The sequence below is a fragment of the Seriola aureovittata genome, chromosome 1 (assembly GCF_021018895.1).
Source record: "Seriola aureovittata isolate HTS-2021-v1 ecotype China chromosome 1, ASM2101889v1, whole genome shotgun sequence".
Lineage (NCBI taxonomy): Eukaryota > Metazoa > Chordata > Actinopteri > Carangiformes > Carangidae > Seriola > Seriola aureovittata.
This window is the reverse complement of record NC_079364.1, coordinates 27,582,581-27,604,260: the sequence shown is the minus strand read 5'-3', so window position 1 is coordinate 27,604,260 and position 21,680 is coordinate 27,582,581. Positions and strand designations below refer to the sequence as shown.

The 21,680-nt window shown below is 39.8% G+C and overlaps 1 protein-coding gene across 4 annotated transcripts in view; it reads left to right on the top strand.

Annotated features, from left to right (window-relative positions):
• The window catches only part of mctp2b (multiple C2 domains, transmembrane 2b), a 35,449-nt gene that overhangs the window by 2,742 nt on the left and 11,027 nt on the right, over nt 1–21,680 (top strand). For 2 of the 4 annotated variants that reach the window (XM_056379197.1, XM_056379205.1), the window contains exons 2-16: nt 2,687–3,263; nt 7,432–7,485; nt 8,737–8,854; nt 11,302–11,444; nt 11,920–11,996; nt 13,444–13,558; nt 13,724–13,756; nt 15,936–16,106; nt 17,548–17,678; nt 18,075–18,261; nt 19,995–20,088; nt 20,191–20,293; nt 20,421–20,523; nt 20,714–20,815; nt 20,922–20,996. In XM_056379197.1, coding sequence (XP_056235172.1) covers nt 2,736–3,263; nt 7,432–7,485; nt 8,737–8,854; nt 11,302–11,444; nt 11,920–11,996; nt 13,444–13,558; nt 13,724–13,756; nt 15,936–16,106; nt 17,548–17,678; nt 18,075–18,261; nt 19,995–20,088; nt 20,191–20,293; nt 20,421–20,523; nt 20,714–20,815; nt 20,922–20,996 — 2,034 coding nt within the window. In that variant the 5' untranslated portion in view covers nt 2,687–2,735. Of the gene's footprint in view, nt 1–2,686; nt 3,264–6,055; nt 6,126–7,431; nt 7,486–8,736; nt 8,855–11,301; nt 11,445–11,919; nt 11,997–13,443; nt 13,559–13,723; nt 13,757–15,935; nt 16,107–17,547; nt 17,679–18,074; nt 18,262–19,994; nt 20,089–20,190; nt 20,294–20,420; nt 20,524–20,713; nt 20,816–20,921; nt 20,997–21,680 lie in introns of those variants that run through there. The other 2 variants (XM_056379222.1, XM_056379213.1) reach the window with 2 other exon arrangements.

The window sequence follows — 21,680 nt, the reverse complement described above, 5'->3', positions numbered from 1 at the left end:
TTTGTGTGTCTGCTGTTTGGTGCTGGAAAGGTAGTGTACAGTTGGTTTTTAGAGCTTCTTCTCTTACAGCTGCTGCTGAAAATGATTCTGTTAAAACTGAATCAAAACAATAAAGTTCCATGCATTAAAAAACACAATAACGAGCTAAAAAACACCAAAACACTCTATAGTGCCAAGTGGAATTACAAATATAGGTGATAATTTTTGGGGTTTTACACATACACATACCATTTATTCCATTATTAATATAAAAACATTGATTAGCGCAGCTTAGAACAGTTACATGTAGTTTTCTACATGTCCTACAAATAAAATCTAATATAATCACATCATGATTTTTTTTTCACATAGTGGCTTTTAATTTTATTTCTGAAAATTTTTTAACCATGTCAACACAGTGTGTCTGTAGTAGACTAGTAGATCATGACCAAATTGTATACTTAAGATAAAATAATACATTAACATCATCATCACTTGTCGGTTAAATACCTGACAGATCTGCAGTCAGGCCGCTGTATGGCCTATTAGTGGCCATCATCCTTTTCCTCTGCATGCTGCTCTCTCTCTCTGTCACTGTTTCCGTGATCCACCATCTAATCCCTATATTTGGGTCAGGCCAGAGAATTCTGAATCTAGGCTACAGATATCAGAGTCATTAGTTTACCCGTTTTTACCAAACTAGATGTAGAAATAAATGGTTGTAAACTGACTTATTCCTGGGAAAACTACTTCAGCTCACCTCTGACTACACTAGATACTAGTATCTCTTTTGATAGAAATATGATTTCAGCTGTTGCTGTTTATATGTCAGCGTCTGAGATTAGGTTTTAAATGCTTGTGCTCTAATTTTCAAACACTACACTCAGTTTCACTCCTTAACTTCTGCCATCATCTTTGCCAGCTTTGTAAAAACTGATTCCTATCGTGTTCCTTCATCTGTTACCACCCCGCCTTTTCCTCCACTTCCCCTTACCATTTGATAACATGGCAGGTCGCTGGCCGCAGCAAATAACAATAGTATGAAGTATTGAAGTAAGAAGTATGAAGCTGTTAAGAGGCTTATGGGGTTGTTGGTTTACAGAATCAGGTTTTGTCAGAAGCAGCAGCAGCTCTGGGCAGGTGCTGCTGTCTAACAGATATCATTCAGAGAGATGACAGCTTGAGGTATAAATGAGGCGTCATAGTATGTACTGACTGATTTGTTTACCAGCTGTTCATTTCATTTGAATTACAGATCTTGTTTCACCTAATGAGAGCAACTTTGCATTGAGTAAACTGAGAATAAATGATACATGACTCAGCCAAATACACACCCACACCCACACACCCACAAACACATACATTCACACACATTAACAAGGGCTTTAAAACCACTAGCGGCTACACTCCAAAAATTAGATCATATTAGGGATATACAGGCTTCACCATACTGTACAACTTTTGGACCTTACTGTTAATACTTATTCTCACGGTCTTCTTCAAAGACCCTCTTCAGAAGACCAGTGGATATAGTTAAAAGCCCCAAAAAAGTGAAATGAGAAAAAATACATTTAGCAGTGTCATTAGATCACACCATTTCATAATTGTCTGACATTACATGTTTTACTTAACTGATGGGAATTGCATCTACAGTTCAACACATACAAATGTTGTGGTGGACTCATTGTTTGCTGTTGTGAAAAAGTTCTGTCTTTCAAAACTGCATAGGAGTCTGTGTGTAAAAATTTTAATTATCCTAACTATTATGAATTGGGTTAAATTACATTACTACAGTTATTACTCCCAGTTTGTCTGTTAATATTAGTGAGCTGATTGTGGTCACACATTGAGCTATGAGCATATGACTTAGAATAACTTAAAAGAGTATTTGTAGATTTGCTCTATTGGATTGGAAGATTGATATCACTCTCATGACACTTTGCTAAATAATGAGGCTGCACTGGCCTAAGAAAACAAGATCTAACTAGTTAATGTGGGAGCTACAGAGGTGCTGGTGCGTTACCTTTGGACAGAGCCTGGCTAGCTGTTTACTAGGGCTGAACAATTAATTGAAATAGTATCGAAATTGCAATATGGCCAAGTGCAATATCCAAATTGCAGGACTTGCAATTTTTTGATAAGGGAAAATGTGTCACAACATACCATAAATTAAGCATTGTGGTGCTACAGATTGCCCCGGGTTATAAATCATATTCTTCAGATCTAAATGTACCTGTTTGGTACAAGCCCCAACAAACATCACATCATTATCATTTTTATATTTCTTTCAGTGAAAATTAAATGTAAAAATTAAAATTCCGGCTGAAATTGTGACTCACAATAATATGCATATCATTCAGCCCTCCTGTTTCCCCTTGTTTCCTATCTCTATGCTAAGCTAAGCTAACTGGCTGATGGCTATAGCGTAACATTTAACAGATGCATGAGAAGACCTCGTCTAACTTTTGGCATGAAAGCAAATACTAAGACAATTTTGATGCACATTAATACAGTTATCCTTTAATAGTTGTAATTATTTCAGGGCTAATGACGATCAAATTGAGCTTCATTACATTTTCATAAGAATTCATCTTGGTTTCTTGTGTTTGACAGAAGAATTTAATCTGACTGACAATTTCCCAGTTAGTTGTGAACATGTGAGACAGACTGATGGACCGTAACCCTCTGTCTCTGTTCTTTACTATAGCTCTCAGTGATGTCCAGATCTTAGACACAGACTGAAACTCCCTTCTATCATGGACTCCAAGAAGCCGGGCGTGCTGCGCCATCTCCGCCAGAAAATGCTGCCACACCTCCGGCGAGGCAAGACAAGCTCAAGCAAGCCAGCTTCCCAGCTTGAACACTTGATGGACAATCGGATGAGCTCCTCTGTTCCTGACATGAGAGACATGAGGCAGGAGTACTCCCAGATCTCCCCCAGCACGCATCTCCAACAATATAACACTCCCTGTTACAGCAACCCCTGCACACCGCTTGTCAAGCCGTCTAGATGCAAGGAAGGAGGTGGGAGTGGCCTGACTGTGGGAGTGGTTGATGGAGGAGCTGGGAGGAGTGAACACAGACTGAGCGTGCCTACAGACTGCACAGACTGGGCTTCCTCCCAGGAATCATTCAGCAGTCTGTGTGAGGTGGAGAAGAGCTCTCCGGAGACAAACTACAGACCTGTCAGGGGCATGGAGCCTGAGGAGCTGGCCCTGCCAGAGATGATGACTGTCTACAGCCCAGACCCTCCGACTGTGGAGATCTCACAGGACAGCTCACAGGTACAGGAACTTCATGTGAAAAGTTGCATCAGTATTAAAAAAAAAACAAACAGACAAGTTCTTAAAACATAAACCATAGCCTTCAGATGGCCTGATAAAGATTTCAGTTTCCTGGGCGGTAGCACTCAGAGAAAGACTACATCCATTTTTTAATTAATGCGTTTTGTAGAAACATTAATAGCAAGTATGGCAATAGAATAAGCTTGTATAGTAGTGTATGTTTTTCCTTAAGGCACAGGTAAGAATATAAGGCACATCTGATGAAGTGGCTGGTTTATTGTACATTGGTGGGTGTGAGGTGTCAGGTGTGTTTGCACAGGACACACAAAGTTTAACTTGGAGGAGCTGGATAGAGTTGAAATTGGAGGTCCTTCCAAAATCAATAGTCTCCAGCAGCACTGGGCAAACTGGCAGTGTGTGTTTAATACTGTCATGGCATGAGATTCAGTGACTCGCATCATGACACCTTTGACAGTGACAAGGATGTGGAGTTGAGCATGGCTGCAAAACTGACAACACAACATATATAAAATATATCATGCTGTTTTAGGGCCATTGTAGGTTGAAAAAAGAAAAAAAAGTCAGAAAAAATACTGTATTGAAGTTGATCCAACCTTGTAAAGTGAAGTGTTGTGGTTCTTTGACCAAAAAAACGCCACAATTCTTTTATTGTAAATTTTTAACTTAACTCTTGTTTTTCTCATTTAACTATCTCAGAGAATAAGGTTTTTTTCTCATAAATGTAAAGCTTTAATCTTGAAAATTCTGAGTTTTTTCTTGGAATATTAATCCCTCCCCTCAGAATGTCCCGTCTCCCGTCTTCATGTCACCTTTTGGTATCACCTCAGCTCGCTTGGAACCTTGGTGGGGGTGATACAAAAAATAATACCAGGTCCCAGGCACTATCCACATCTCGTGCCTGATGGAAAACCAAAAAGGCGAGTACCGTCGAGTCAAGTTGAGCTGGTACCATGCAGTGGAAAAGGCCTATGTGTTTACTTAAAGCAGACACAATCCTGTTTGGTGCCCAGATTGAATGTATGACTTATCAAAGCTCATAATTCAGTAAATACCTTGTTCAATGGATTATACCATGAACAATGGAAAAGATTTGTTCTGAATCATCTCCACCTATATTACATTCCACCCAGTTGCTGCAGGAGGTAATTCTTTTCTGTAAATGAAAACTGCTGGGGCTGAGCTGTCATGTGTCTTCACTGTTAGGTTCTGTGTGGCAGAGCTTCCCTTCCTTTAATGAATAAGATTCCAGAGTTGAAAGTGTAAGAGTTGAACTTTTTTCCCTTAACAGTGCATTTAGAGGGGGCGTGGCCAGAATGCAGTCAGACAGGTGAAAAACATGCCAGTCACATTGGCTGTGCTCAGATGTGGTTTAATAACTTAACACCACGCCCTTGATGTTGTAACTCTGATGACATGGTATTTCTTACATTAAAATTGTCCCCACTTTTGAAACCTTTTTCACTGAATCAATCAGTCAGTCACTTATCCATTGAAATAGTTCTACATATGCTAGATGGATGGGTTTCAGGGAAACATCTCAACAACTATTGTATGGATTGCCCTGACATTTGTACAGACATTCCTGTCTCCCTCAAAATGAATTGTAATCAGTTTGGCAAATCTCTTAATTTTTCATCATCAGTTCAAAATTAAATGTTTTTCAATACTTTGGGAACTAACCTTTTGACCCAAGTTAACATGAACATGAACGGGTTTCAGAATGTGAGCTAGTGCAAGGCCCACGCAAATCTTAACATTGTGGCAGCATCCCATTCAAAGTCAATGGGTACAATTTTTTTAGGCCAGAAAACAAGGACAAGGGAATCTGGCACAAACCATCACCAAAGAATGGGTGAAGTACACCATGGCAACCTCTCAGGAGGAGCTGTGTTTTTACAAAAGGATATCATTTACATATTCAGGTTAATCTGGCATCAGTGCCAATAATTTAGCAACGGCGGGAAACACTGGAATAGGCGGACGGCATTTTATTTTTGCCCTGGGGCCACACAGCAGGTAAATCTGGCCATGACTCTTGAAACCTGTGCACTTGAAAGTTGTTTAAACGACATCAGCCCTGAGCGGCAGTCCATGAATTTCAAAAACAAAACAGGAAAATCACCATTCTTGTCTTCATTCCTAAAACGCTGATTTTCCTAAAACACTGATTTTCTGCAATGGTTGAGGATGTTTTTGCATCCTTTAATTAAGTACAAGTACTAATACTACACAGTAAAAATAATCTATTACAAGTATGTAAGTATTAGATTAGATTAAATTAACTTTATTAATCCCACAACTGGGAAATTCATTTACCACAGCAGAAAAATAAACATCAATAGAATAAACATCAATGGAAATATACTACAAAAATACACCAAATATACACTAATAAATACAATATACACAATACACACGATATGTACATGAAAAAGTGCAAGTTTGCACATGGCCAGGAAGAGCAGGAGTTGATTATAATGATAAAAATCAAAGAGATAAAATAGAAGGAGTTTGGTGAGGTGAGGAACAATGGGAATGGATGTGGGTGGCACCAAGTCACAAAACAAACATAAAAAAATTTACATCCTACCTAATCCATCAAATCCCCACTGAGTCACCACAGCAGCTGAAACAAAAAAAGGTAATCACTAATCTTACCTGTCAGAATAAAAGCACACTTGGGCTGTCACCCATGACTTTTTTTTAACTGATTTTTTGGCAGAGAGAGACAGGAAAGTCAGGGAGAGAGAGGGAATGACGTGACTCAAAGGGCTGCGGGTTGGACCCGAACCCTTGGCCGCTGCGCCTAGGACTAAACCCGTGTGGCACGCACTCTACCAGGTGAGCCACCGAGGCGCCCCAAAAGAAGAAGCAGCATCTCATGGATATCAAAACAAGCTCCTGTGTGGAGATGTGGAGACTTCCAGAAGGACAATCAGTTCCAAGCATCATATTTGGTTTCCTCCAGACATTACGTTTAGACTTGAGTTCAAACAGTTCAATCTTGGTTTCATCAGACCAGAGAATCTTGTTCCTCGCAGTCTGCGACTCCTTTAGGTGCTTTTTTGCAAACATTCACTGAGGAGAGGCCACTGCCAATAAACCCAGATCAGTGGAGTGCTGCAGTGATGGTTGTCCTTCTGGAAACTTGTCCTATCTTGACACATGATCTCTGGAGCTCAGCCAGAGTGACCATCGGGTTCTTGGTCACCTCTCTTACCAAAGCCCTTCACCCTTGATTACTCAGTTTGGCTGCACGGCCAGTTCTACGTCAAGTCCTGGTTGAATTATGGAGGCTCTTGGGAACCTTCAGTGCAGCAGAAATGTTTTTGTAGCGCTTCCCCAGATCTGTGCCTCGACTCAATCCTGTATCTGAGCTTCCATCTCATGTTTTCATTTTTGCTCTGATATGCACTGTCAGCTGTGAGACAGGTGATTGCCTTTCCAAATTATGTCCAGTCAACTGAATTTACCATAGGTGGACTAGGTGGACACCAACCAAGGTGTAGATAGATATCAGAGATGATCAAGAGAAACAGGAGGAACATGAGCTAAATTTCAAGTGTCATAGCAAACGGTCGGGATACACCTGCCAGTGTCCCCAAAACCACCTCTGGCAGTTCCTACTACAGTAGGTGTCACGATCACGTGGCAGCTGTTAATAATGTACTTTAGCTACTTTTACATTCCACGACTGTTTTTCTCTAAATAGTATGATGTCCTGGATAATGCTGGAAATGTCGATGAAGATAAAGAACAGAATAATACTGGACCTTTTTTTAAAAAAAATTATGGTTCAAAAACAACAACAATTTGCCTAAGCAAAAAGCTCAGTCCCTCGTGGTTTAAAGTCAAGGGTCAAAATTGTAGTTAGTCTAAAGTGAACAACAGGGCAGAAAGGGAGCAGAAAAGCAAATTACCTTTTTTCATTACTATGTTCTTTGGTTTAACGCTGTTCAGTCCCCAGGATACAGGAATTTTTAATAAATGCTCAGAGGATTTGTCCCAGTGGCTGTAATGCCACAGAGAGATCAGTTCTTGAACCTGTAGCAGTCAGCAGACTGAAATGTTCCTCTTTCAACATGTGGGAGTTTTTTCTGATATCATATGATTGATTTTTGACATGTATTTATCTTTGTCTCCACAGTATGAAAATCATGATTTCAACAGTCATGTGTTAAAGGACGAGGACTCCCACAATGTAAGTGCTGTTATTCAGTATTTTTAAGATGATTTTATGAACTGATATAATTTTAATCATTTTTATGGTTTCTACTGAGGATTTGTCTCACAGATAACAGCGTGCTGAAAAGGTGAGTGTAGGTTAATGTAGCTGTTTAATTCCTGAGCTACATGTCAGTGGTTAAAAGGACTCTGCAGTAGACTGTCTCTGACAAGAGCCTGTGATAGTGTTTTTTGTTATGTATCATGCAGACAGCAGGACTGTGCTTTGGTTGACACACACTCATGCCAAAGTTTAATTCCAGATTATCTTGCTGTGTTCAGGACACGATGGGACAGTAGGCTGTGTGTGGTTCAGTATTCAGTGTGTGTCACTGTGGCTTTTGTGGCCGGTTAGGGTTGGGATGCTGAGCTGGGTGATTCCAGGCAACCGGGTTTTATTCACTGAAAGATGCTCGGTTTGGTGGACAGGCTTAATAGCGATTAAATAATCCATTGCATAGACAGGAAACACAGCATACAACCGCAGAAAGCCCTTCCTTTTAATTGTGTCAAAAAACATTAGTAAAATGGTCAAAAAGTACATATTTGGTGTAACAGATGTTATGCCCAAGTGAATTGAAGCATGTGAATAACATGTGATGTTGAAAAGAATTAGTGAAACAAACCAGCAGAACCATGAGAGCATATCACAACTTTGTGGTTAAAGCCCATAACTGCTAATATTTACAGGATGGGCTTGTGTCAATGTGGACAGCACAACTAATTCATTATTATTGTTAAAGGAAGAGAAACAAAGAACAAACACAGAAGTGTCCCTGTGTGCTTAAAACTTTAATAACAGCATTTTGTGAGTTTACAAATTCATAACAGAATATGCTGACATAAGGAAAATATAGCAAAATATGACATGACTGAATGATGAATCTAACATCAAATTAAAGAACTTGGAAATATGAAAGAATTTCCCCATGGTTGTGTATCCATCTCAGTCCTTTACCAACTGAAATGTGTCCGTAGCACCAACTATCAAAAGCTGGCGTCATGTTTCTGGCCAAATTTCTATATATTTGTACATCAGATCATTAAAATCAATAACTTAGGAATTGTATTCAACAGTACTCAGCCCCATTTATACACAATATGTGTTTATATTCAGATGCAGCTTTGGACTTGCTCAGGAAGTATAATATAATCACATGTACTATTGCTTTGCTTCTGCTAGCACTAGTAAAACAAATAATGATAATGTATTGTTGTGTGTGTCCAGAGTGAGATGGGCAACGAGACTCTTAGTATGTCAGAGAGCATCAGGGATCATTCCAGGTCCTTCCTGCTCACCATCAACCTGAGGGAAGGACGCAACCTGGTCATCAGGGACCGCTGTGGTAAGAGTCTCATCTTAGCACTGCTGTTACTACAACTACTGTAACAGCACCAACACTATCACTAAGGCTGTCACTATCAACAGTAGCACTATATTAGCTTTATCGTGACAAGGTGACAGGTGATGCCACAGGACAACAGGGAAGTCTAAAAAAAAGGGACACAGATCATTTTACATAGGATCAAAACAGTAGAATGTACAGAGCAGAACTTTTTTTGTGTAATTATGTAGTGTTTCATGCAGAAGGTAGCAGTTTCAGAGTCATGCGGTACAATAGACCAACTTAATGCAGGTAGATGCTAAGATGGTAAAATACCTGGAACACTTTCTGAGTCTGAGCTTGAGCAAACAACATTAGATCAACAGGATCTTCAGCCTCCGTGAGGTAAATTATTCCTGATTGGTCAGAACAAGAAAACTGGGCTGTTGCACAAACAAATAACACTTCAGCATGTTAGGAAACACAACAGCAAAGAAGAAGAGAAGTGACATAGTGGGATTATGTTTATTTTCATACATCACTTCAGTAAAAGAATCTGTAAATACTTCACCATTTTAACTTCCTCGCTAACTGTACTTGTGCATATGACCGCTGCCTGGAGGTTTCATGAGATCTAAACCTAATAAGGTAAAGCTTCATACTTGGCATTTTTTCCCAGCAGGTATAGTTTTTACTGTGAAGGGTGTTTTCACAGTGGCCTTATTATCTTATTCTTGTTACTTCTGACACATGGTTTGACAGTTTATCACCTACATCATCATGCATCACATTCTTAATGTGCATAGCTGTCCCAGTGAGTAAGTGCTATTGCTGTTACTCATGTATTCTGTCAATTGTCTTCTCCTGTTGCAGTTGTTGGTTGAATTTGTTGTGCTTTTTCCCACTTGTAACTTTTCCCTGTCACTGCTGATAACTGACGCTGTATCAACTCTCATCTAAAGATAAGTTTTCTCAACTTAAGAAACTTGAACCCAGAGGAGTTTGAAACTTCCAAAAACATCACTGTGTCCTCTGCTGGTGTGTGTTTTTCTGCTTGCATCAGCCTCAGTTTGTGTGTTTAGCCTTGGCTTGTTCATGACGGCCCGGAATGTCTGTGTGATGACACACTGTGTTATTGACTCCAGGGACACGAAAAACAGCCGTGTGTCAGGTTAGCTGTGAAGCTCTTATAACAGCTGGGGCAGGATTCTACAAATCATATTATAACCTGTCTGAGCCCCACCCAGCATTCACTACACCAGGCCTTTCACTCTGGGCATGCACTTCAATTACATTTTCTCCTGCCTGTGTGGGTTCACATTTACACAACCAGGCTCTGGGTAAAGATACTGAGAATGGAGGGGGAGGATCAAAAAGATTTGGTTTCACCACAGTATTGTTAAAACTATATGGCCTTTTAAAAGCAGTGCAGGAACAGCCTTTTGTTTTTCTCTTTGATCAGGTTATATACACTGAATGCACAGCATATGCCTGCAGCTGCCGATGGTTTGTTGTGTAATAGGGTTATAATGCAATGCTTATATTGTAACATCAAAACTGCCCAGAACCAGGCACGATTTTACAGGACATGGATGCAGAGTAGTGAAAGCTTACCATCCAGTGATCCTGTGTTTGGGTGCCTGCTGCCCTCATCTGGTCAACAGATCAGCTGAAAGTCTCAGACTCTACTTCCTTTACCCTGAGGTGAAAATGATTCATCACAGGAGCAACAGATGTGAGATATAAAAATATAAAACATTTATAAAGCTGAATAAATAAATAATAAAAAACTAAATCTGTTTTCTTAATTCTGGTATACTCACATTTACCTGTTGCCCCCTCTGCATATGGCAGTCATAAGATCTTAATAAACACGTGTAACATCACAAAAAAAGCTCAAATGTGATTGGCTATTGATTCAGGAAGTTGTGGTCACTTTGGTTGGGGAGAGAACAAAACCCACATCCTCCATGAAGACACGAGATGACACTACAAGCACTCTGGTCCTCCCATTTACTGGAAACTGCTACATTTCCCTAGAAGTTAAAAAACGAGAGAAAGGGCTCTTTAGCAACTTAGTTTGGAAATTAGAAGCAGAGTGATTTCATTGGTATTTATAACAGTCAGTCTCGATGACAAGTCAACCCTGCTTTTCAAAGATGGCAAATAACGGCTCAGGAGGAATATTTTTTGACCTATAGAGTAAAACAAAACCTTTTCAAAAATGGTTGGCTATCACTTAATTTAGGTCTGACCAGTCAGTTCATCGTATAAAATCCTTTGGCAACAGCTGCAGTGTGGTCTGTTTGTTCATGTCTAATCCCCAGTTGCAGAAACTGTCTCCATCAGCATTCATTTGTCCTAGTGAGGTGCCAGCACCAGGTACTGATGTATAACAACAACGACAACAGCAACAAGTATCAGTAAATAATCTAAAGTGCATTGTGTCATGTTTGTATCATTTTCAGGTACCAGTGACCCTTACGTAAAATTCAAATTGGATGGAAAAACGTTCTACAAAAGCAAAGTGGTTTATAAAAACCTCAACCCCACATGGAACGAGACCTTCTCTCTTCCCGTGAAGGATCTGAATCAGAAACTCTACGTCAAGGTAACTGTCACTCCTCATGTGTTTGATATTTCCGGTGTTCAGAGCCATTTTTCATTTTCCAGTGCTCTGGGGACTTTATGTGTTTGTCCCTCAGGTGGTGCAGCAACATAACCATGCATAAGGGAAGTTTAATTTGCACAAACAAATATGAACCAAACTGGAACTGGTGTGTATACACACATCAGGATTAGCTTAGTGGTTTTTCAGCTATGTGGTATAAGTCAGCACATGAATTAATTCATCAATTCTCTCAGCAAAAAATATCAAGTCAGCTGCAGTTTCAGCCGCCCACCCCTCAAGCTGAAACCCTAGAGCATGTTAGTGCATGTTTCTTCTTTGCTGGATTTCATTTCAGTGACTCATTTACAATCAAAGTATGTGTTGTAGTGTTGTAAAAACAACACAGACAGAGCTTTCAGCCACTCACTATTATGTTCTCACTATCAGTGTTCTCTTGTTGTTTGACATGACACAGGTATACGACCGTGACCTGACGACTGATGACTTTATGGGCTCTGCCATTGTCAACCTGAGTGACCTGGACATTGACAAGTGAGTCGCTCGGTGATGGTACGGTGATTAACTCTGAGTGAGTGTGGCATGTGCTGGAAACAGCGTTAGTGTACACTGTGAGTGAGTTTATAAACTGATTCTGAATGTTTGTGGTCAATGCTGAATCTGTTGACAGTATATTGTCCAGTGATATTTCTTTTCATAACATAAACATTTTTTATAATGACTCCTTAGATTTTTTTTTTTGTGACCATGATATGCTCTGAGGGGGACACTCTGCACTTACTCTGCAGTTGAAATAAACTTGTCAGTGCTCTTTAATGGACAAACTATGTATCAGAGACACTTTTCAAATTTATGTTAAACACATGTTGTGTTGACAGTGCCTTGGGCTTTAAGTGGTGGAAATTAGGAATGGGTGGGAGGAATGTTTGTCCCTCAACTATCAACAGTGAAGTTGTAGTTTCACTGTCTAATCAGCATGTACTGAACCAGTGGTTCCCAACCCTTTTGCCTTGTTACCCCTTAAAATGCTACTTTGTGTACTTGCCAACTCATTGCTACAGGTTGCACCATGTCTGTGCATGGCGGACATTTAAAGTGAGGATTGAAATTATTGTTTTTGGGCCTAAAGATGTAAAATCCACAAGCAGAAATGAAAGATCAGAAAACATCAGAAAAAATAAAAATAATTTTCTGCAGTAAAAATGTGTTATCCTGCTTTGCTCTCCTGTTAATCATCTCGTCACCCTCAGATTTATCTTGCAACCTGACCTGAGGTTAGGAACCACTGTAGTGAACTAAAATATCAGTCATGCTTATTATTGATGAGTGCATTGTCTATTTTTAGCATACGCTGTATTGAATGTGCTAACAAAGAGTGTTGCATAAATAGTTGGGGACAGTTAGCAGGGCCCTAATTTTAATAAAAACTAGCATACTACAATAGAATACATCAAGTGCCACCTTTTCCTGTCCTTCCAAAAGTCCAGATCAATTATTAACCAGCCCACACACTGAACACAAATGTACGGTGTAATGCAGCTACGCTGCAGTAAATTCGGTCTTTGTGAAGCTTATTTTGTGCATTTTCATTGACATGTGACGCAGACATGTTGATTCAACTCTGTGATAAATTCAGACGCTTATCTGATACAAGCTAATGCAACAACATGACTAACTACAGCCACCTCTCTGACACTGTGTCAGCAAAACTGAACATGGTATTAAGTAACATTTACTGCTGGGCTGTTGTGTTGGATTGTATTAGACTGTAGAGGTGTACTTCAATAATAGACTGGTAACTCAGCGCATAATTAAAAAAACAAAAACAAATGTGCCTGCTTCCACAGCCCACATTAACCAAATAACCCACTTCTGCACCAGTGCAGCTGCAGAGCGCCCTCTCTCTGGCCCACCCCCTCTCTAATCTAGATCTGTTTAACTTAAATTGAAGCTGAAATTTGCTTTTTTCTTTTTCCTCCAGAGTCAATGAGCTGTCTTTGCCCTTGGATGACCCAAACAGCCTGGAGCAGGATATGGGCATAGTGTTAGTCGACATGAGTCTGTCACTCAGAGGTGGAGACAGCAAAAAAGGCCAAGTATGGCATGCTCCCATTTATATTTATTACATGTTTTCTAGCATTGGGGAGAGTTGTTATGCATCATATTTATTGCATGTTTATGTTTAACTCAAAGTCTCTGTGTATATCCTACTAACGCAAGTGTTTTTGTTTTGCACCTAACATGTATGATCCTGTCGACAGCGGTGGGCCCAAAAACGAAAACGAAGTATTAGGGTAAGAAAAGATGGAGGGAAAAGACTGGACAGACTAACTAACATTTAGTTTGGTCACATCTCTACATGTTTCTGCCAAATGTAAAAGAGAGACTCCACTGCATCAAGAATAAAAAGCTATGGTGAAAGACAAATATAGCGCTTCCACTATCATGCTCAGGGTTTGGCGTCTGATACAGCTCAGACTTGTCGAATGATACCACAAGATACACAGCAGCTCATCTTGTGTCTCATAGTTGACCAACAGTTTCCGTTGTTTATTTTGGTAGTTACTGTACTTCAGTTGAAGAATTGAACTGAATAATTTTTGTCTCTTTGCACAAGAGGGCAGCAAATAGCCACATAGACAACACTCTGGCTTCTGTGGTAAATTAAATCTGACAAATGTAGATGTCTTTATTACTTCTAGATTAAACATCAGGACTCTAACTGTCAGTGATAACTTTAACTTTACACCTGCCTAGTACTGAGTAAAACCACATTTTGCCTCTGAAACTGCATAACGTTTTTCCATGCTGACTCAGTACACAACTCATTTTGTTTTAACTTTAGAGTCACCCTTCTACACACTACTGCAGAACTCAGCTACAGTATTTGTGAACTTGTGACCTTCCTGTTAAGTCTGGTCTATATTTTCTTATCGTCAACAAATCCTGTGAAAAGACCCATATGAACAACGAATTAATCCAGTTAACAACTATTGTCTGTGCATCAAAAGCTTGACTGTGAACATAGTCACCGTAGTTAATTTCGAATCTATCCCAGATCCACCATCCTGCTGCCACAAATACTAAATTATTGAATCTTTTAAAGAGACACTCCGTATCTATTGCTAAAAGTGTTGTTAGTGGGATATCAATAAAAGAAAAATCATATTGTACGAGGAGCGCAAGTACACGAAGTCAGCAAACATCAGCAAAATCAGTTCCATCAGCCACCATAAGCTACCAGTCATACCAGAGCAAGAAGGGCTGTAGTATTATATTGAGTGTATTGAATTTAGCAAGAGTGTATGAGTTCAACTATTTATTTATAAGAAGAAGAAGAAGAAGAATGTATTATTTATCTTCAAAGGTTATATAGTGTGGCTTTTAAAAATTATATTTGTGAATGGTTTTTAAAGATTTAAGACTTGAGGTGCAGAGCCACAGACACAGACAAGGTGGGGACACTGAGAAGGACTGAGTGAGGGACTAATGCATTGTTGGTTGTGGGATTTTAATAATAAAATAAATATATTTATATGGAATATTGACGGCCTTATCCTTTAGATGAGTCCGAACATTATGTTCTGACTTCACTGAGGAGATGGTTTCTCCCACAGAGCAGCTGCATGCTCATCACACCATCCTCTGTAGTGCAGGAATCTATCAGTCTGAGGATGGCAGTTCGCTCTCAGATGCTGCAAGCACCACATCAGACATCTTTGCTCATTCCTAGTCAAACAACTGTTGACCATGTCAGTTTACAGATTCAGCTGCAGCCAGGTGTATCTGTATTTGGATACCATTTGCTTTAGTAAACAGGTGTACCTAATAAAATGTTCACTGTGTGCATGTATCCCCTGCTACTACAGATACTTACTGTACTCTGCCAAGCCCATTCAGAGCTGCATGTTAAGTGAAACATCATTTTCTGCTTATGCATGAGGCAGAACAGAGTCAGACAAGACAGCAGTGTCAGCTTGATCCGTGTTAATTAAATCTGGGTTAAATTTATCTCCCTACAGCGCTGTGTCTACATTTACGCTCAGCTAATTATCTTAGAATACGGCTCGACTTCCTACTATACAGTATATATAAGAGAAGATGCTGCTCTACGCTGTAGCGAGCTTTACCTAATCTCTCAGTGAAATGAAGGATCAGTTAATTTTCACAGGAGAAAAGAGATCATGCGGCTTCATTCAGCTTTGCATCGATAAGTGGCCATCTTGGTGGGATGCTGATTGTGATGTTCAGAGCACAGATCCGAAGCATGTATGCATCTAATTTAAGCCTTATAATAGTGTATGTGGTTGTGTTTCGGTTTCCTTCCCTTCTGTCTCTGCGTCATGCATGTGTGCAGTGTTAAATAGTGAAAATATAACTGGGCGGAATGTGAAAGGAATTAGATTAATTTTTTCTATTCATGATGGGAATTGTTTTGTTTTTTTTCTCCTTCTTTCTTCTCCTCTGCTGCAGTCGGGAGCGTCCCCTCAGAGCTTTCGTCTGTCAGAAACACTGAGGAAGAGTCAGCTGTGGACTTCTGTTGTGTCAGTGACTCTGGTTGAGGGTCACGAGCTGCCGCTGGACACTCAGGGGGGTCAGCTCTTTGTCTGCTTCAGATTGGGAGAGCAGAGATACAAAAGCAAGGTACTGGAGGACTAATTCTTTTCATCTCCCGCAGACCCCCTCCCCTCTTCTCAAATTGTCCTTGTTATTCCTAAGCCCTCTCATCATTTCCCTCTCGTACCCCTTTCTTTGTCTCACACTACCTTTCCTCTCCTCCATCCCCTTTTGCCCCCAGTTCTGAAAACTTCACTACTTCAGCCCCTCTTCCATGACCCCTGTTTTCCTTCCCATTTATTTTCTTATCAAATGCCATTTCCTTTTCCTGTTCCCTCCAAATAATATTGTTTGCTCAAACTTTCTCCAATATTGACTGTGATTTATTTTGTTAGTACTCACAGCCATACATTACATATAATTATTAATTATTGGGGAATTCATGGTTATATTTGTATGTCCAACTCACTCTGGGTAATTGAGAGCCTCACCTACAGTAGACACATGAAAAAGAAAAAAAAAAGAGAACAGTAAAAAGGTAAAAGAAAAAAAAATCATAAAAATTAAAACGGTACACAAGAAAGGAAAAAAATACTAACTATATTATTAATAATATGATTATAATGATTCTGATGATGATGATGATTGTGTTTACAGTTGATGCCATTACACCTATGACAGACTTGATAGTAGAGGCATCCAGATGTGGACAGTGTTTCTCTGATGCTGAACACATTTACTTGCTTGTGTAAAATGCCTCACAAGACACTGTTAATGTATTTGTTTATGTTATGTGCAGAGTGAGATTGTTGTCATTCACTGGAATTTGGATTACGCAGTAGATTTGTACACTTATTTTGCATTATTGTTTTTGTTTTCTCTTCAGCTGATGCCAGAGTGTTTAGTGATTATGTCAACAGTCAATCTGTTTCAAAAGTGCAAATGTGAAGCCCCCGTGACCTTTTATAATCTTTCTGTGAACACTCATTGTGTAAACGCCACGTCCTGGGAAAAAAAAAGCAATAAGAGCCAAGGAGATATATAAAATGGGTTTTCAATGTGTAACATAGAAGGCCCAAGTGCTCACTGCTGCTCATCCAGGCAGCTGCATGACGTCTAGCAGTGATGCTCACTTTCTTTTGCTGCAGGCTCTGTGGCAACTGTCATTGATGATTATCCTGCTGTTCATTTATCTTGCAACATCATGCATTACACATCCAAGCTGCATGCTAATGAGCAGCATTGCTCCTTTTCTTTCTTTGTATTCATTTTCAAAGTAACAGTAATTATTTATTTTTACTTTGATGTGCAGTGGAAACAGCAAAACATTCACATAGTCTTTTGAAAAAGCTGGACATACTGCTACTAGCTTATTTTCTAAATATTAGTTGCGAAGGCTCATCTTGACAACTACAAAATTAAGAAAAGGAGATAAGTGTAGCTATGTGGAATGGCTGCTGTTATTATTCAATTTACATGTACATGAATGTGAAAGTAGTTTTTGATTTTCGTGTTCTTTCTGATTCAGAATCACTGCAAAATGGCCAACCCTCAGTGGAGAGAGAGATTCACCTTTAATCAGTTCATGGACAGTCCGGAAATCCTGGAGGTGGAGCTCTGGTCTAAGGAAGGACGACGGAGCGAGGAATGTTTGGGAACGTGAGTCTCTTCAGCTCTTTGAGCCTGTGTGCTTGTTTTTACAGTATGTACGTAACAAACAGTGTATGGAGTCTGACAGATGTCTGTTGGACCAGTATGAAAACTAATGATGGGACTCACCATGCCTGAACCTTGCGACAACAAATGTGGATGTGTTTATTTATATAAACTGAAGTAAGATTTTGTAAATGAATGGCCTGTTGCCCACCTCCGTATAGGCTGATGTAGTTAGATAATTAAGTACACACAAGATATTGTGTGTACTTGGTTGTGTGCACACAGCCAAGTACACAGAATAAATGTGCATTTATGCCTGTGTAGGCGTATGTACTGAATGCTGTCTTTCTATGTTCCTGTGTGCATGACTGAAATTGTGCTGTGTGTTTGTGTGTACAGGTGTGAAGTGGACCTATCCAAGGTCCCTTTCAATGAAAGGCAGCTGTTCACACACACCCTGGAATATGGGAGAGGACGCTTAGTTTTCCTCCTCACACTGAACACATGCAGCGGCGTCTCCATCTCTGACCTGTGCGCTGCACCTCTCGACGAATCTCACGAACGACAGAACCAGCTGGACAACTACGTCAGTGTCTCTGTGCTGTGTGTCTTCTGTCTGTAACTGCTGCATCACTTTGCTCCCTACATTACCCAGTACAAGTGTCAGTACACCTGACACCCCTGTGTTTGATTGACGTCAGCCCCATGATACTCAGTCAAATCCAGATCCAACCTTTTTTCTCCATACACTGTATCAACACAAGGCAACAACAGAACACCCATGTGTCTGTTACTTTGAAATGCAGCACAGCTTCATAAAGCACTAATAGTCAGTTAAATGCTCAGGTACTCAGAGCTCAGGAGAATCTGGAGTCAGTCCACATTTTCTGCGTCAAGTCAAGTAAAAGGCCATTACAGTTTCTTCAGAGAAATTCATGTGTGATTGTCTCAATCTCAGTGTCTATAGAGTGGATATGGGCAATTAGGGCTTCACATTTTTGGTCAGTATGATGAGAGCACTTTCTGTGTTCTGTGTTAAAGGGCCAAGAGATGGCAGTATCTGTCTAGCCAAGTGCTGAGAGCCTGTAATTTTTCTGTTCTGTCAGTGTTGAGCTACAGAAATTATTTTGGACATTGTGTTTTGAACTTCATCCAGGCGGTTGTGTAGTGAGTTCAGAATATTAAAACCTGTAGGTTTTACAGTAAGTGTTAGAGCTGGGCGTCAAAGGAAGAGAGATGCCCCAAGACATTGTACACAATGAAAACAAGATTGAAAAATCCCCTCTGGTAAATTATAATGTAATGTTAAATTTGAAGTTGAAAAGAACATGACTGTGGCAGAGAGACCATACCAGAGCACCAGGCTCCCAGATGCCTTAAACAGTCTTATCAAAAGCTGCATTTATCGTACCATGTTTTTTATGTCGTCCATTAAATAAAAACCATAAATACTTTACATTGCATTGCTAATAACCAATTCCCAAATATACTATATATTTTAGCTGTTATATCCTGTTACACCTTTCTTGCAGCCACTGGTTTCAGTTCATACCAGACAAGTTTGACAATGAACTTGCTCTAACTTGAAACTGTCAAAAGTTAGACTTTAGTGTATCAGTGCAATTACAAGCTCTGCCTGTTCTGAGAACATGACGTGTTTGTGTATTTAGGTTCTTGTGAAAAACACTGAAAAGGAACCTTTCTATTGCAAAATGAACTACTTCACCTGAATCCCTTCATGCACTCAGCAAGTATCTGGTCTGAGTACTATCACGCAAAATACTGTAGCTTGCAAAAGCACTGCAATTTAGTGGCGGTCGCTTCAAACATAGATGCACAACTTTCCACAAATACGTATTTAAACAACCTTTCAACATTTATTGTAACATATTTCTATGTTCTATATGTGAAAAGCTAAACTTTGTTAGGAAGAATCTGCATCTGTCTGCATATATATAGACTCGGTGGCTCACCTGGTAGAGCGCGTACCACATAGGCTTAGTCCTAGCCACAGCGGCCATGGGTTCGAGCCCAACGTGTGGCCCTTTGCTGCATGTCGTCCCCCCTCTCTCTCCCTGAATTTTCTGTCTCACTGTACTGTCTGAATTAAGGCAAAAATATAACTTTAAAAACATTTGGACATAGAACATGTACATGCACTTGAATGAATAGAAAATCTGGCACATATTTCCCATGATAGTCTCTCGCAATGTGCATGTTGTTCCAGATCCAGATTTTTAAAAATAAATCTCCTCTGAATTTTTCTGATTTAAATGTTTCCAAAACCTCATGCTTCTTGTTTGCTCATTGTCCCCACAGAGTTTAAAAAGCTCCCTGAAAAACCTCCGTGATGTTGGTTTCCTTCAAGTCAAAGTCATCAAAGCTGCAGATCTGCTGGCTGCTGATTTAAACGGTACGTCACACATTTGGATTTAACTTCTTTCTTTATTCTGTTGTTACAGGAAAATGGATGGAGGGAGCCCATTGTTGAAGTGTTGTGTGTTGTGTCCTGTAGGTAAGAGTGACCCTTTCTGTGTGCTGGAACTGGGGAACGACAGACTTCAGACCCACACCATCTATAAGAGCCTCTACCCAGAGTGGAATAAAGTCTTCACATTGTCAGTTCGACTTTGTCTCTGCAACCACATTTTATCATTAATCCCACATGATGCATGCAGTCTGAACCACATGTGTGCTTCATGTTGCATCTGCTGTGTTACCTGACCTCCTTGTTTGTCTCCACAGCCCTGTCAAAGACATTCATGATGTTCTGGTGGTGACTATCTTTGATGAGGATGGAGACAAGGCGCCAGACTTCCTGGGAAAAGTTGCCATTCCCCTGCTCTCGGTAAACACTACCTCACTAAGAGTCCGTCATGCAGACAATAGACTAATGTATTTACACTCTGCGTCTAAATTAAAGTGAAGAGGGCGATAACACTCCAGTGGGTTGAAGACTTGCTAAAATGTAATCCGGCATGACTGATAGTCGGGCTCATGGCTGAGTTCAACACCTGATGCCCTTTCTGTTCCTGCAGATCCGCAGGGGACAACAGATCGCCTTCCCACTGAAGAAAGAGGATTTAGGTGGACTGTCGAAGGGGAGCATCACTCTGGAGCTGGAGGTTATTTTTAACCCTGTGAGTAAAAGTTAAGCCTGCAATGAGGACATGAGGCCTTGATGGATATGAAGTATGGGCCTGATTCTGTCTGTTTCTCATTGCTTCTTTACTTTTTTTTTATCAGGTCAGAGCAAGTCTAAGAACCTTCCAACCCAGAGAGAGAAGATTCATGGAGGATAATCCGAAATTTTCCAAAAAGGTTTGTCACAGTTCTCCTAATTTTAATGTTTAATACAGAGATGACGAAATTAGTTTGCATGCAGTCAAAATAAAAAAAAAAACTTACATACATACATTTAATATTTGTTGTTTATTTAGTCTGCTTATCCAGAGCAGCATACAGTTAGGTGAATGGTAAATGTCTCTCAGCTTCATTAGAGCCTAGATTAGATCAGACTGACAGAAAATTAAATTATATATAATAAATAAATATATAATAATTTTGATATTTAATTAATTGTTGTCAAGGAAAAACATTCTCTGGTTTTTCGTAATCATATGTGATGGTAAACGGAAAATCTTTGGCCTTTTTGACTGTTGTTTGGACAAAACAAGAATTAACAGCAGATCTTATGATGCTGTGGTGGTGAAAAATAATTCTTCACATTTTTTTAACCTATTCATAAACCAAACAAGTAATTGATGAAGAAGATGATAACAGCTAATTCCAGCCCTAAACTCCATAAGATTAAACTTGGAGGGAACCAACTGTAAGGAGGGTAGGGGTCAGAGGTCACTGCACTCAACAATATTCGTGTAATGCTTGAATAATTAATAAGTCATTTTTCTGAAGAGCTTAAAGACAGAGGGAGAGGTAGATGAAAAGTTGTCGAAGTGATATTTTTATCAGTTATCTCTAACATAAACCTTTTCTCCTTGATTT